The sequence below is a fragment of the Syngnathoides biaculeatus genome, chromosome 16 (assembly GCF_019802595.1).
Source record: "Syngnathoides biaculeatus isolate LvHL_M chromosome 16, ASM1980259v1, whole genome shotgun sequence".
Classification (NCBI taxonomy): Eukaryota; Metazoa; Chordata; class Actinopteri; order Syngnathiformes; family Syngnathidae; genus Syngnathoides; species Syngnathoides biaculeatus.
In genome coordinates this window covers 21851592-21867094 of record NC_084655.1, presented here as the reverse complement: position 1 = coordinate 21867094, position 15503 = coordinate 21851592, and the positions used below count along the sequence as shown (strand labels likewise).

General features: G+C 45.7%; 1 protein-coding gene across 1 annotated transcript; it reads left to right on the top strand.

Moving 5' to 3' along the window:
- The first annotated feature begins 3442 nt into the window (after positions 1-3442).
- samd1a (sterile alpha motif domain containing 1a) lies at positions 3443-13617 on the top strand. Its single transcript, XM_061846833.1, has 7 exons — positions 3443-4952; positions 8502-8847; positions 9498-9631; positions 9719-9785; positions 11299-11386; positions 11503-11617; positions 12604-13617. The coding sequence occupies exons 1-7, from the start codon at positions 4563-4565 to the stop codon at positions 12748-12750; spliced, it is 1287 nt and encodes a 428-aa protein (XP_061702817.1). The 5' UTR covers positions 3443-4562; the 3' UTR covers positions 12751-13617.
- The last annotated feature ends 1886 nt before the right edge of the window (positions 13618-15503 follow it).

Here is a 15503-nt window from a genome sequence, read left to right as displayed (position 1 = left end):
TCCACGAGTCCCAAGTTTCTCATGAAGCCCAGCGGGGACGTTGAGCCAAATCACATATTGTGGAGCCTCCAAAGTCCAAAGAAACACCAAATTGTTCTCGTTTCAAAACACGAAATCAGACGGAAGATTTGTTCCGCCATCAAATTTTCACTGTCGAAAAAAACCTGATGGAATTTCATTCCTGTACAATAAAAACAAAAATAAAATGACGCATTCTTTCCTGATGTGCAATAGATTTGTTGCCAGGATTCTTCTCTAGTCATTAACCATCAAGCTTTCATCAAAAATGGATTTAATTTAATTTTTGTATGTACTTAATTGTACTGTCGTTAGCCTAGTAGCGTACTCGCCTAATTAATTTTTAAAGCTTTTTGGACAATGAGGAAAAATACAACGACAAATTCCACAAACTGGTCTGTTTGCCTCAAGAATCTACGCAAGCTTAAAGATAAAAATGTTTGTTGCAAATGTATTGATATTGTGAGGATTTAAAACTGCTGTTCGGCTCACAATATTGTGCCGAGTAGGCGCAATGAGTTTGTTTTCCGACTTGAGGGTCGTCATGACGCTTTTCCTTGCCGTGGGGTGTGGGTGGGGGGGGGTCGTGGGGGGGCTCTTTTGGATGCTGGACTTTGGGGGCGTCCACTCGTGAAGACACTACGGCCTTGAATAGAGCACATGTAACACAGTTCTGTTAAGACTTCAAAGGCAGCGATCCATCTTCTGGGACGATCCTTTCGTATTGTTGCGTCCCACATGCCTCTGGTTATTTAGCTTATTATTATTATTATTATATCAGATAAACACTAAAGAATAAGTGAACATAATAGTTTTTCTCTTGTTGTTTGCCTTTGAATTAACATCAATTTCCCATGTTCCGACATAACACTTTTTACATCTGAGATGTTTAGGTTCATATTTTCTAATTGTATTTTCAGAAAAATAATCTAAAGATTAAAAAAAAAATGGTGAAACTAGAACATCTTGTTTTTTTTTGTTTTTTTTCTCATGACCTGGGTACAGTGATTGTGTAGTCTAACGTACCTTTTTCGGGGGGGAGGTCAAAGGGGACAATACTGTATATTATTACGCCTTTACAGTCTTAACTATCTTACCTTCTGGAGAACTTGACAGATACCCATAGAACACAATATGGTAACAAATAAATATATATATATATATATATCTATAAATATTTTGCAAAATGCATCATTCCAATAAAGTTTTACTTGTTAAGACGAATCTGTCTGCCTTCTTTGTACGTTTCAAGCCGATCGCCGTTTGAAGCCTTCTGTTGATGCGACTCCGAGCAAAAAAAGACTTTGGATTGTAGCGTACGTGCGACTCTTTAAAATCATCCAAAAGAATTCGGACGGGGAACGAGAAGCTTGAAATTAATTTCAGTCAAGATCAACCTCAAAATGCAGTACGCATTTACAGGTAAGTTTACACTAATTTAATATATTGAAATAGTGATTTAAACTTGTGTTCCTCATAGTGTATTCCATGAGATGGAGGGGAAATTCAAAATATGCATGTTATGGTCTGTTTTAGTACATATATATGTATGTTGTATGATATGCTCGATCGTAGACATGCCTTGGTTTAGGGTGTCGTGCAAAAAAAGCAATTTTAGGACCCTTTAGCCCTCTCCTAAATTTAGTTTTTTTTTTCAATCCAACATGAGGCGTTTTTGATAGAAATATGCCTTGTTTTTTTTGGGGGGGGGGGGGGCAAGAACCTATAACCCGCAGCAAACAAGGCCCCACTAAATATTCTTCATCTGAATATGGCATGCCAGGAAAAATGTTGCCCGCTGAAGAATCCCTGAAACCAATGTACTGCCATTTTTTTTTTGTTATTTTGTCTTGTTGGTTTCACATTTCTGTCGGCCCAATCGACCTTTCCGATGGCAATCCTAAGCTCCGCCCCCTTGGCCATGTCCCACAAGCTTCCAAAATGGCGATTGACCATAACATGTTTGAAGGCGATTCTCTTTCGCATATTCCAGATAATATTGGGGTATGTTTTTTTTTTTTTTTGTCAAATGCATCAGACTTGTCCGAGAGAGTTCTACACAAAGGTTTCAACTATTTCACGCAAGTGTATGTACACGGAATTAAGATTTTGGACGGAGCAGGACGCAATGTCAGAGTTACAGCGAAATGTTGCCGATCGATGTAAGAAAGTTTGACGCCTCACAAACTTCTTATTGAAATCCTAACAGGATAAAATAGTGGAATCGTACTGCGCATGCAAAGCAGGGTGAGTACTTTTTACTAGGAAAGATCACGAGTAATATGATTGGAGTCTTTATAAGTGAGTGGGTGTATTCATTTGACTTTGCTCAAAATGGAACCCATGGCTTTGTCTTAAAGGTCCGATGTGATACAAATAGGCATTTCTCTTGCATGACATGGCGCATTTATGTATCATTAACCCGACTCTTCGGCATAAATCATGACACACTCCATTCAGCAGGTCAGTGATACACTAACAAATTGAAAGTTGTTCTCCGGCAATTTATAAACCACTGATAATTCAATCAAACTCAGAGAAGATACTTCTCCCTCACTTACCTTCATGTTTGTTGAGATTGTTCACATTTAGTTGTACATGCGGTCTTCCGCAAGCCTTAATCCATCGTAGACACTTCATCAACTGTGTTTTAGGCTTTGGAAAATGAATCAAGCGGGCCCCTTGTAAGCTAGCAGGATATCTTTCATCAGAATTGCACATTCGCCAATCGCATCTGAGATTTATTTTCTTCGTAACATGAACTTTTCCAAGCGCACGCTACTAGACAACTAGCATTGCCTGTGGGACAATACGGCGGGGGGGGGGGGGGCGTGTCAAACCAGGGGTGAAGACAACCCGGGTATCTGATTGGCCATTATTGTACGAGTGATTGACAGGTCGGAAAGGTCCATTGACCGTCCTACTACCAGAGACAAATTCCTTGTTATTGACATACATGGCAAAATGAATAAATTCGGTATTTTTGCTGTATTCTACCTCATTTGCCACGAGGGGATGAATGAAGGTACATTAATATGATTGCTGTGCCTGCCTTCTTTTGCATAATGTGAGTAACTGCTTGTAATCTAGTCCTACACTAACTTCTAGTTTTTCAACAGCGCGTTTGGATTATTATTTTTAAAGTTTTTTTTTTTTATCGCTTGCTCTTGGTTGATGCTAACTTCCGAAAGGCAGCGTTAGCGTGCCGCGAATCTCACGGTGGGGTAACAGTCAAGGTAACGCGTTAAACCCGGAAGCGGAGCTTTTGCGCGTCGTATCATGATTAGAGTCGCTTCATTGCGAATTCCTCTTCGTGGCTTTTATTTTGGCACAGCGTGTGCAGGAAGCGCGTTTACGATCACCTAGTATCAACGAAATGTATTAAAAGACCCCCCCCCCCTCCAAAAAAAAAAAAAACTAAACGCCGATAAGTGAGAATTGAAGACGCCAGGACGTTGTTGTGCCGTTTTGTCGTCGAGCGTCACGTCTTACTCGAGCCACGTTTCATCTTGACGAGACGATACGAACGCGAATCTTGAGCGCAAGAAAGCGCGAAGGAGCGCGAGAGTGCGAAACGGCGACAGACGCGGCTCGCGCGTCAAAGCCGGAAGTTGGCCGCGTTTCATTTCACATTTGAGTCGCTCCAAGCGAAGAGCGACCCTCCGGACTTTTATTTTTTGACGCGACGCGCCGGAAATACGGAATTGGGTTCAACCTCAGCCTTTGGAAGGAGGTGAGCGTGCGGGGTGAAAAAGTGTCAACATTCGCCGCGAATGTAACATTGACGGCCGTCTTCTCCGCGACCGAAGACACCATATTTGTCCTCACGAGGTAACAAACGACCGTCGGTTCCAACCGCGCCGTCGCGGCGTTGCCGTCGACGCGTCGGCGTGTGTGCGCGCGCGGGCCGCGGAAACTTTTGCTCGGCAACTCGGCCGGTCCACCTTAAAGCGCACGAGCCGGGCAGCGTCTTCGGAGCCAGCGATAACCCGGAAGTGGACCGCATGGGATTTTTCACAATAGCGGGCAGTATAATGAAAAGTCACAGTTGTGGATTTTCTTTTGACCCAACGCGCCGGAACTATGTTTGTGTATTCACTCGCGATTGCTAAGCAAAGGACGGGGGTTGGTGGGGGGGGGGGGGGACATTACCCGGCTAACGTTGTCGCCCGTTTCCGAGCGTTATTTTATTGAAGACATGTTTTAGCCCGAGGTGATTACGACCCTCCCGCGCTCTATTTTTATTTCGGACTTCGGAAACGCGCTCTCACTTTTGTCGGGCCGCGCGTCGCCGTGTGCTCCACCTTAAGCGAGGAAGGGAGGGCGAAAGTTTTGGGTCGCGACTCGGCCGGTCCACCTTAAGCGCACGAGCCAGACGCAGGCGAGCGGACGGCCGAAAGGGGTTCCGCTTCTCCGCCGCTGCAACTAACGCACCGGAGAGGGAAGACCCCCCCCCCCACTCTCGCTCTCTCTCCGCCTCCCCACACTCCCTCCCCCCCCCCCCTAAAAAAAAATAATAACACACAAAAAAAAGAAGGAGGAAAATGTCCGACGCAAAGTACCGCGAGTGGATCCTGGACACTATCGACTCGCTGCGGTCGCGGAAAGCCCGGCCGGACTTGGAGCGAATCTGCCGAATGGTCCGGCGACGACACGGCTGCGAGCCCGACCAAACGTGCGGCGAGCTGGAGAAGCTCATACGCGAGCAGACGGTGCTCAAAGTCAACTACAAGGGCTCCATTTCGTACCGGAACGCCGCCAAGGTTCAGCGGAGGTGCCGCAAGAAGGACGACGCGGCGACGGCGGCGTCTTGTGTCGCGGCGGCGACGTCAGCGGCGGCGGCGGCGGCGGCCGTCAACGACGCCAGTCACTCGGACTTGAGCAACGGGGACAGCGCGCTCGGCCCCGCGGACCCGGACGACGACGACGATGAGGTTAGTCACGTTTCTCTCTCTTTTTTTTTTTTCATTTTCATTTTATTTTTTTTTTTGACAATGAAGTATTTCATATACAGGTGGGGGTGCGAAACCTCGCTCGGCGTCTTTTTTTTTTTTTTTTCATTTTTTATACATCTATTTTTTGTAATGTTTTAATGCAGTATCCCAAAGCGTCTTTAATGTCTTGAGCGGGGAGTGGTTTGCAAGTGTACCCAGAAAAGGAATGCCGCAAACGGGGAGCGGCGGTTGAGCGCTACCGCGGAGGAGGAGGGGGAGGAGGGATGAAGAAGAAGAAGGTGCGCGTGCGAGCAAAGTAACCTCCATTTTTGCCCACTTCAAAGCCACCCGAGCACACCCGCGAGTGGTTCGAATCCTCCCCGTTCGACGGCAAGCGAGGCTCGTGAGCTCCGAACGTGCCGAAAAGTCCGCGGAGCATTTTTACTGCGGGGCGTCTATCAAGTTCGCCGTCGGCACGCACGTCGAACCCGGAAGCGGCCTTTCAAAAGTCAACAACGCGCCTACTCGTTTATGCGAGCTGAGTTTTGTTTTGACATAACGAGTCGGAAATACGCTTTTGGGTTCATGGAAGTTATCAGCCACGGACTCGGCGGTTAAAAAAAAAAAAAAGTGAAAAATACAGTAGACGCGAGGACGTTTGTTTCTTTTTTTTTTTTTTAGCTTCATGCGTTTTTGAAGGCAGATTTTTTTCCATAAGATTACAAACCTCCCCCCGTTCACTTTATTTGAAATCCCCTTACACCGTTTGATCGTGTAGAGAATCTGTAAATTGTGCCGTGGTCGTGTCTTGCGTCACTTTTTTTTTTTTTTTTACCGAGGGACGCGTGACCGGGCGACGCGTGAAGTCGAGCCACTGCGTCCATTATCGGACACGCTGCGAAATCCCGTTTGCGGCAGCCGACTTGCTTGCGCTATTAAAAATGAATTTTTGTTATGTTTTTGCGGCGACATTTCGATATGAAAAGTCCGCCCTGGGTGGTAATCGGAACGCCGAGCACCGCGAGCTCGCTCGGCTGCATGAACGCAGCTGCCTTTCCGTCTGATGTGGGTTAAGCCGCGATCACGTCGAGTTTAAAAAAAAAAAAAAAAAAAAAGCACGACGCAAAACACGTGCTGTGGATCAACCCGATGTGACAACGTGACGTGTCCGATAACGGACTTGTCCAAAGTCAAAGTAGCGCTGCTTGCGAGTCGCTTTGAAGTCGTTTTCTCATTTGTTTTTTTTTTTTTTTTTTTTGCGCACCCCTCCCCTTCAAAAAATGGAAAAAGAAAAACCCACTCCCTCGCCCGCACCACGCACGCACAATGGCGAGACGTTCAAACTGCGTGCGCACTTGGAAGGAGAACAACGAAAAAGCACCTCCCATCGGCCCTTCTTCGGTTCTCTTTCGCAGTGGACGCAACCGGCGACCCGGACTCTTTATTTTTGTGACGTCACATGATTCCGCGTCGCTCTTTCATTTATTTTTTCATTCTTCTGCGTTTTCTCTTTTTTTTTGTTGTTTTTGAAAGGGGGTGTGGTGAAAGTTGTGTGAAATGCGGCGAGGAGGGGGAGGGGGAGGGGGAGGGAGGGTTGCGCGCTCCGCGACACGCAGCAGCTCGGCTCTCGCTCACGAACCGCCCCGCTGAAAACTGGATCTGGTTTTCGGGTTTTCTTTTGTTTTTGTTTTTCTCTCACCGTCCTTCGAACTTGCGTCCTGCTCTGCGGATCAGTTCGAACTGCCGACAATGTGCCCGAGCACAACACTGTCCACAAGCGTCTTGGTTTGAAAACCGGTTAGAACTAGCAAGCTTTTCTTTTTTTAAGGAGGTGCACAATTCGGGGAAGTACCGAATGTTTTGGAGACAGGAAGTGGTAGAGACTAAAGGAATAAACAAAAATGTATATAATATGGGGCGGGCCAGCAGGAAAGCATTGGCCTCACAGTTCTGAGGTCCCAGGTTCGATCCCGGACCCGCTTGTGTTTGCATGTTCTCCCCGTGCATGGGTGGGTGTTCTTCGAGTGGGCACTTCAGTTTCCTCCCTCATCCCAAAAATATGAAACCTTAATTGGACACTCTAAATCGTGAGGATAAGCGGCAAAGAAAATGCAGGGGTCCCCCTTCAGTGCACATGCTCAAAGCTACTCGTTTAACAACAGAAACGGGGGAGACTCGAGTCAAATGACTTGACTCAAGTCACTTTTATGACTTCCATCCATTTTCTTCACCGCTTATCCTCATGAGGGCCGCGGGGAGTGCTGGAGCCTATCCCAGCTGTCAACGAGCAGGAGGCGGGCTACGCCCTGAACTGGTCGGCAGCCAATCGCAGGGCACATCGAGACAAACAGCTGCACTCACAATCGCACCTCAGGGCCATTTCGAGTGTCCAATTAATGTTGCGTGTTTTTGTGATGTCGGAGGAAACCCACACAGACACGGGGAGAACATGCAAACGCCACAGAGGCGGGGCCGGGACGCAAACCCGGGTCCTCAGAACTGTGACGCCAACGCTTGACCAGCTGAAGCCACCGTGCCGCCTCGCTTTTATGACTTGCTCACCAAATACTTCAGAACGAGTCGACTTTATAGGCAAGAGCGACTTGACGAGTCTGCATTGTTGTTCCCTTGAGCAACGAGGGAAGAAGCGCTAAACATAATAATTTGCATTCAAGGGTTATGTTGCCGACCGAGTCTGCAAAACGAGGCGACAAGTTGTTTAAATACACAACAACAATGACGTTAAACTTGATCGGTCGCTACAAAACTCGAAGACAAGTCCCGTAATGTGCGGCCTACAAGCCGCGACTTTTTTCGCACGCTTTCAACCCTGCGGTTTATGCGGTGATGCGGCTAATTTGTGCATTTTTTTCTAACGGCCGCAAGGGGGCACGCGAGCGGAAAAGGTAAGAGTGAGACCGGTGGAATATATGTGCCGAGGAAGTGACTTTTACCGGCCATGTTAGTGCTGCGCTGGCGTTAGCACTGTGCTAGCGTGTTGCTGCTGTGTTACTGACGTGTCTCAGTGATCTTTTCCCCAATAATGTTTTATTTTATTTTTTTTTAACCGGCCCAGTCAGCGCTGCGCTAGCGTTAGCGCCGCGCCAGCATTAAACACTTTCTGTGTACCGTCCGTCTTTATAAATATCTCGTGTTTCAATGTGGGCACTTTTATGACTGTACCTTTTCACGATTTGGCGATCGCGCGACCTTCAGCTTCACAAAAGCGAACGCCCGGTGTCGCATCACCTCCACAAACTCATTTTCAAAGATGAGCGATGCGGGCGGCCCTGAGCTGACGGAACCGTAACGGGAACGTGCGCGCGACGACCTCGTGTGGCCGCTTTGGGTCTGCGGCAAAGCGAAAAACATTTTAAAAATCCAGACTTTTCATTTCTAGGCAATCATATCTGGCTGAAAATCAAATATGTAACCAGATAACGAGCCGACAAATATTTTGTGAAGAATTTTTTTTCCGCTGACGTCGTTTTTCAGTCCTGACCTTTGTGATAAATGACGGCGTTAAAAAGGTCCGTTGGACTCTTCCAGGCCGACACCTCCATGGCGATGGACACAGACAGCAACGTGGACGAGGAGGGGGGCGACGAGAGCCGCGACGGACCCTCCCCCTCCCTCGCGTGCCCGGCGCCGGCGGCCGTACTGCGAGCGGCGTCCGCCCCCTGCTCGCCCTCTCACGCGCGGCCCGGGCCCGGTCCCAACCCCGGCCCCGGTCTAGACTCTGCCCCCTCCTTCCGTGTGGCCTCCGCCAGGCCCAGCTCCCTGCCCCCCTCCAGCCCCAGGACCCTCGCACTCGCACATGACTGGGCCAACGCGGTCAACGGGGTCAACGGTTGCCCGGTGGAGCGCCGGGACCAAGGAATGCACATAGACAAAGGTAAGGCAACGCAACATCACCTCAACATAGTCGTGAAATCATAAAACAGAATTCGACTGTTTTTGTCAATATGGATGATTTGAACGCCGCTGTGCCCACGTTGGCCACCCGGGGCAGCACAAGACAGACAGACGCTCCTCATTTGGAGGGGACTACGAATCCCACTTGAATTCTGGGACTTGTCGTCACTCCTCTCGGCTCAACAGTACGCCATTCCATGTAGAGGATAAACAATATATGATCACCGTTATATTGTTTATGTACATGCGGTTTCTGGACTGTTTGTGTTGCATCTTTCGCTTAACGGGTTTGAGCGCCGCAATGTAGATGCTAATTAGCATTAGCATTACACGACTTGGGCTTTTCTTTCGGGAGTTGTTTGGTTGCTTTAAATACACAATGTGTCTAAATTATTGCTTGGTTTCATTTTTGTGGCATTTCAACAGCTTGAAGGCTCTTTTTGACGAATTGGTCACCGTTTTCCAAAGTGAGCTGCGTTCACTGCCACGGCGCAAGTCCGTATCCCAAGTCAAAGGGAGGAAAAAATGGCTCCGACGACTGCTCGTATCTCAAGGCACCAGCGTGTGCGGACAAAATGGAGGCGCGCTTGCCGATCTGTGACTTACGGCCGCCTCTGTTTTTCTTTTTAGCGTGTCTCGCGAGCGTCCACCCCGCGTCCGTCTGCCCGAGCGCTCCCAAGGACAACGTGAAGGAGGAGGACAACAAGATGGAGGACAGCAGCCCCCTCTCGGACCAGCTCGTACCGGACTACGCCGTGCAACTGGTGAGGCGCGCGCCTCCCGTTCCTGTTGTTCATTTCCTGTTTCCTGCTCGTCCCGACTGGTCTGTGTTCGCGTTTGATTTCTTCCAGGAGAGGAGCGGCGGCGGCGGCGACGCATCCGAGGTTCGAGCGCAGACCCTGTCATCGTCAGACGATTGTGAGTTTCGCAAAAGTTAATCAAAGTCACTAGCGAACGTCGGACTGATGAGAAATGCTGCTAGCGAGCCGAAATTACTCGATAGAAGGACCCAACGTGGGAAAATACGTAGCAGCCCGTCATCGGCACTCCGTCCATCCATCCATTATCTTAGCCGCTTATCCTCACAAGGGTCCGGGGAAAGATGGAGCCTATCCCAGCTAGCTTCAGGCGCCGTTCAGTCGCAGATATCGACACCGTCACTTAGTGGGAATCGATCCCTCGCTGCCCGCACCAAAAGCAGGCGCGTGTATCACTACACCATCAGTGACTTATCATAGGGACTCGATTTTTTTTTTTTTTTTTTTCTTTATTTCCCCTTCATTTATCCATTTAAGGCAATTGGGAACAGATTCTCATTTGCAAGTACAGAAATAAAAACAATGTACAAATACATAAATATCATACGGTTATATAATACATTACATTAGGTTGTGTAACAGCACTTTTAGTTTAAATTTACATTTAAAATTACATTTTCCAATTTAATGGCGAAAGTTTGTGCCAGTTGAGGGATCGTTGAATGATGAAATGCCCAAAAATGAGATCCCTCAATTCAGGAAAAAATGTGACAATTTAATATGTTACAGGAGAATCATGTCAATCATGAGAAGCTTTGGGAGACGCATAAAAATATCTGCGCACATACGTCGTACTTACCTGTACGTGTGAGTTTCAAGAAAATATTCGCTTGTCCCAAACACACCAGACATTTTGTCCTTTGATGGACACCATATTGAGCCGATTCAGGAACTCATCAGTCATTGAAATCCATCCGTTCACTGCCACCGACGGATATATTCGTCAAGTATGTTTTTTCAGCGGGGGGGGGGGGGGGGGCGCAAAACAGGGTCCCACCCCGCTTACCTTTCAGGTTTATAAAGCACTGCGACGGCTCACGGATCCCTGCGAATGGCCGACCCAGGTCTATCGTTTTGGATTTGAGATCAGCACAGATTTCGAGGTGAAGATCAAGATTAGGTTGGGAATCTCGTCTCGTCGTGTTATGAGGGAGATCTTGAACTTTGAAAGTTTCGGCACCTCACGCTCAATAAGACAAGTTTACATGTATAGTACAAAACAAGTATGTGACACGTTAGGTCCCAGGTGTCAAATTCAAGGCCCGGGGGCCAGATCTGGCCCACCACATGGATTATACGTGGGCCGCAAAGGCAAATCATGTATGTCAACTTCCGCGATTCTTGTTGAAATCCGTCCTGAAATTTCAAATTGTCACATCATAAATGCTGACGTTGAGGTATTGCAAGTTTTTTTTATGTTACCAAATATCAACCATATTTGAAAAACCCGTTACCCTTGATTTCTGATTCCAAAAGTAACTCATGAATTTCACGTGTCAATATGTCATGTCATTATCCAAGCCGCTTATCCTCACAAGGGTTGGACAATTTAGTCGTCAGTGAACCTCACGCGTGTTTGGAGAAGAAGAAAAAAAAAAGTATTTTATCAACAGGTACGTCAAAGGAGAACGCGGACACGCCGGCCTCCTTCGCCCAAGTCGAGAGCGTTCACGTCAACGGCGACGATAAAAACCGCCAAGTGTGAGTGTCAACTCTCGGCTGTAACCTTTTTTTTTTTTTTTTTTTTCAAAACTCCCCCCCCCCCCCCAAAAAAAAAAAAAATGTGAAAAATGACATCTTTGTCTTTGCGGCGGAAGCTCGGTGAAGAAGGAGAAGATGAGTCCGAACTTGCTGCAGTGGACCGTGGCCGACGTGGCCGGTTACTTCGCCGACGCCGGCTTTCCGGAGCAGGCGCTGGCGTTTCGGACGCAGGTGGGCGCTCGTACCGTTGCCGTATTTTCATCGTTAGATTTCTTCACGTATGTTTGCTTTCGGTCGTTGGTCTCGCCCACTTGAGAGTTTAGTCTAAAACTGACAAAGAAAAAAATATATATTTTTTTTAAATATTTAAGCACAAAATTACTCCACCAAATCACCTCACAAAAGTCCGCTCGTTTCATTCAAATTTAATTTAAAACATTAAAAGACATGCCAATGGAAATTATTAAATTGGAAATAAGTGGAAGAGTATTTAAATAGTATTGAAATGTTCCTAATAGTATGTATTTCAATATTATATAATAATATATTATTTTTGAAAGTAAAATATATATTTTTTAATAATGCACATCATTTAATTGCTTTTCAAAACAATCATATTTTCACTATATAAGAGTCAATTATTTTGGAATAATAAAACTAAATTCTTCATTATTTAACATGGACTTGTTTTGGAAGTTAGACAATAGTAAATTATGTACATCAAAATATAAAATATATTTAGGATAATAGTCAAATATTATTGGAGAAAGGTACAAAAATATATTTAATTTTATTCAGTGTTTAATCTGGATTTCTTTTGGAAGTTAGACAATAGTAAATTATGTATATCTATATATAAAATCTATTTTAAGATAATAGTCAAATACTATTGGTAAAAAGTACAAAAATATATATTTAACTCTTTGAATTGCTTTGTAATAATCTCCAGTCTAATTTTTTGTATAATTAAAAAAACATGTTTTGTAATGATAAACAAAACATTTTATAATTGAAATATTTTCTGATATTTGAAATTATTTTGGAATAAAAATTAAATGTACTTACCCCAAACGAACCCTAAAGGACCAATCCCTGCGTGGCCAATTCAAGGTAGCTTACAATGGCCGCATTTTGTCATTTATCATAAGTCCATTTATGCTTAGCATCCCTAACGACGTGTCATTGTTTTGTTTTGTTTTTTTCTTCCTCTTTCTCAGGAGATCGACGGCAAGTCGCTTCTGCTCATGCAGCGCAGCGACGTGCTGACCGGCCTGTCCATCCGTTTGGGCCCGGCGCTCAAAATCTACGAGCGCCACGTCAAGGTTCTGCAGAGGAGCCACTTCCTGGAATGCGACGACCTCTGATGGATCGCAAAGACGATGGGGAAAATACACACACACACACACACACACACACACAAAAATATCCACCGGGATCCTGCCACACATCTTCATATATATTCGATGAATTGTATATATGAAGGAGAGGACCAGTGACAATGAAGAAACAAAACAATCATCCTACCTCTCATGATGAGCCTCATCTCTTCCCCCCCCCTGTGCAAAAGGAGCAGTGGCCCTTTAAGAAAAGCCACGCGTGCACTTCCTGTGGATGGACTTCCCTAGCGTGACTCTTTTTTTTTTTTTTTTTTTTTTGTTTTCCCTCCCACCAAAGTCGACGCAGGTAAAACAAAAGACACGCGCATCCCGTAGCTGCTGACACGTGACGTCTCGTGAATTTACCTCACTCGTTTTGTCTGCGTTGCGAGCGCGCTTGATGAGAAACAAGACAAAAGGGGGCGACGTCGAGATTTTCGGGCCAAGGCGGTGGACCAGATGCAGAGTTTTCTGTATTGCGCCTCAGCCGCTTCGTCTTGGTCGTGATACGTGTCGGACGTTTGAAGCGTAGAACATTCCATTGGGTGTGATAGTTTTTGTTTTTTGTTTTTTTGTTTTTGTTTTTTTTTTCAAATCAATCAGTACATGCTTCCGACGAGAGTCGCCAATAAAAGATCACGCCTCTGTTCAAACTATTTGTATCATTTTTTTAGTACAATCGTGTAAATTAACAATTGTGTTCTGTAAGCAGTGAGCAACTCTAAGCATCTGATTTTGGAGTTGTTGTTTTCTTCCTTCATCTCAAATCAACACTCTCCATTGGAATGAATAGAAATGGAGTTAATACGTTCCAGTCTTGCGGAAGGAAGTATTATTTTTAAAATAGAAAAATAGGCGGCACGGTGGATCAGCTGGTAAAGTGTTGGCCTCACAGTTCTCGGTCACAGGCTCGATCCCGGATTTGCCAGTGTGGAGTTTGCATGTTCTTCCCGTGCCTGCGTGGTTTTCCTCCGGGCACTCCGGTTTTCTCCCACATCCCAAAAACATGCAACATGAGTTGGACACACTAAATTGGTCCTCGCTGTGATTGTGAGTGCAGATGTTGTTTGTCTCCAAGTGCCGCGCTATTGGCTGGCAACCAGTTCAGGGTGTGCCCCCCCTCCTGCCCGTTGACAGCTGGGATGGGCTCCGGCACTCCCCGCGACCCTCGTGTGGATAAGCGGCAAAGAAAATAGATGGATGGATATTTTTAGTAAAATCGTGTAAAATGAGAGTTGTGTTCTGTAAGCAGTTAGCAACTGTAAGTATCTGAATTTAGTTTTGTTTTTTTTTTTTTTTCAAATCAATCAGTACATGCTTCCGACGAGAGTCGCCAATAAAAGATCACGCCTCTGTTCAAACTATTTGTATCATTTTTTTAGTACAATCGTGTAAATTAACAATTGTTTTCTGTAAGCAGTGAGCAACTCTAAGCATCTGATTTTGGAGTTGTTGTTTTCTTCCTTCATCTCAAATCAACACTCTCCATTGGAATGAATAGAAATGGAGTTAATACGTTCCAGTCTTGCGGAAGGAAGTATTATTTTTAAAATAGAAAAATAGGCGGCACGGTGGATCAGCTGGTAAAGTGTTGGCCTCACAGTTCTCGGTCACAGGCTCGATCCCGGATTTGCCAGTGTGGAGTTTGCATGTTCTTCCCGTGCCTGCGTGGTTTTCCTCCGGGCACTCCGGTTTTCTCCCACATCCCAAAAACATGCAACATGAGTTGGACACACTAAATTGGTCCTCGCTGTGATTGTGAGTGCAGATGTTGTTTGTCTCCAAGTGCCGCGCTATTGGCTGGCAACCAGTTCAGGGTGTGCCCCCCCTCCTGCCCGTTGACAGCTGGGATGGGCTCCGGCACTCCCCGCGACCCTCGTGTGGATAAGCGGCAAAGAAAATAGATGGATGGATATTTTTAGTAAAATCGTGTAAAATGAGAGTTGTGTTCTGTAAGCAGTTAGCAACTGTAAGTATCTGAATTTAGTTTTGTTTTTTTTTTTTTAAATCTCAAATCAACTCTCTCCATTGGAATGAATAGAAATTTATTTAATACGTTCCAGTCTCGCTGGATTATTTTTTTTAAAAGGGAAAATAATGCTGTTGATGATGGGTTAAAACAATTGGTCAACTACCAATGCATTGATGTTTAATCCTTGATGATGACTTTGCTAAACGGCTCATTTTCAAGCAGGAACGATGAGATTATGCGTATTTGCGGAAGGGGGTTGACATTTAACGAGAGAAAGCCCACCAAATTCCAGATCGTATCTCTGCAGAGGTACGTTTCTCTCGGATGTACTTCATGTACAAAAAGAAGAGGGATTTCATAACTGAGGAAGTAAACTTGTCCCATCTGTATAGTAATCAAAATATAACTGTATAGTAAATACATACGATCAGGGTTGAACCGATTATTTGACTTTACTACAATGCATCGACGTTTAATACTTGAACTCAACTATCACGCTCGTGGAGCAGCGCAAAAGTTTGACAAACAAAACTGCAGTCCTCATTCCGAGCTTAGCGGTTAGTGTCGCTAGCTTGGGCTGTTCCCATTGTCGCTCATCTTAAACGATTCAAACGGGAAGGACGGTGAGTGAAAAGCCCCAAAAAGGTTACGTCCAGTCAGGCAGAGGGAACCGTGGACGAACAACAACTTTATTCACCCCAAAACTCGGATCTATCTTTCAATACAATAAATAAACAAACTCAGAAACTGTGAAAGTAAACTAGCTGTG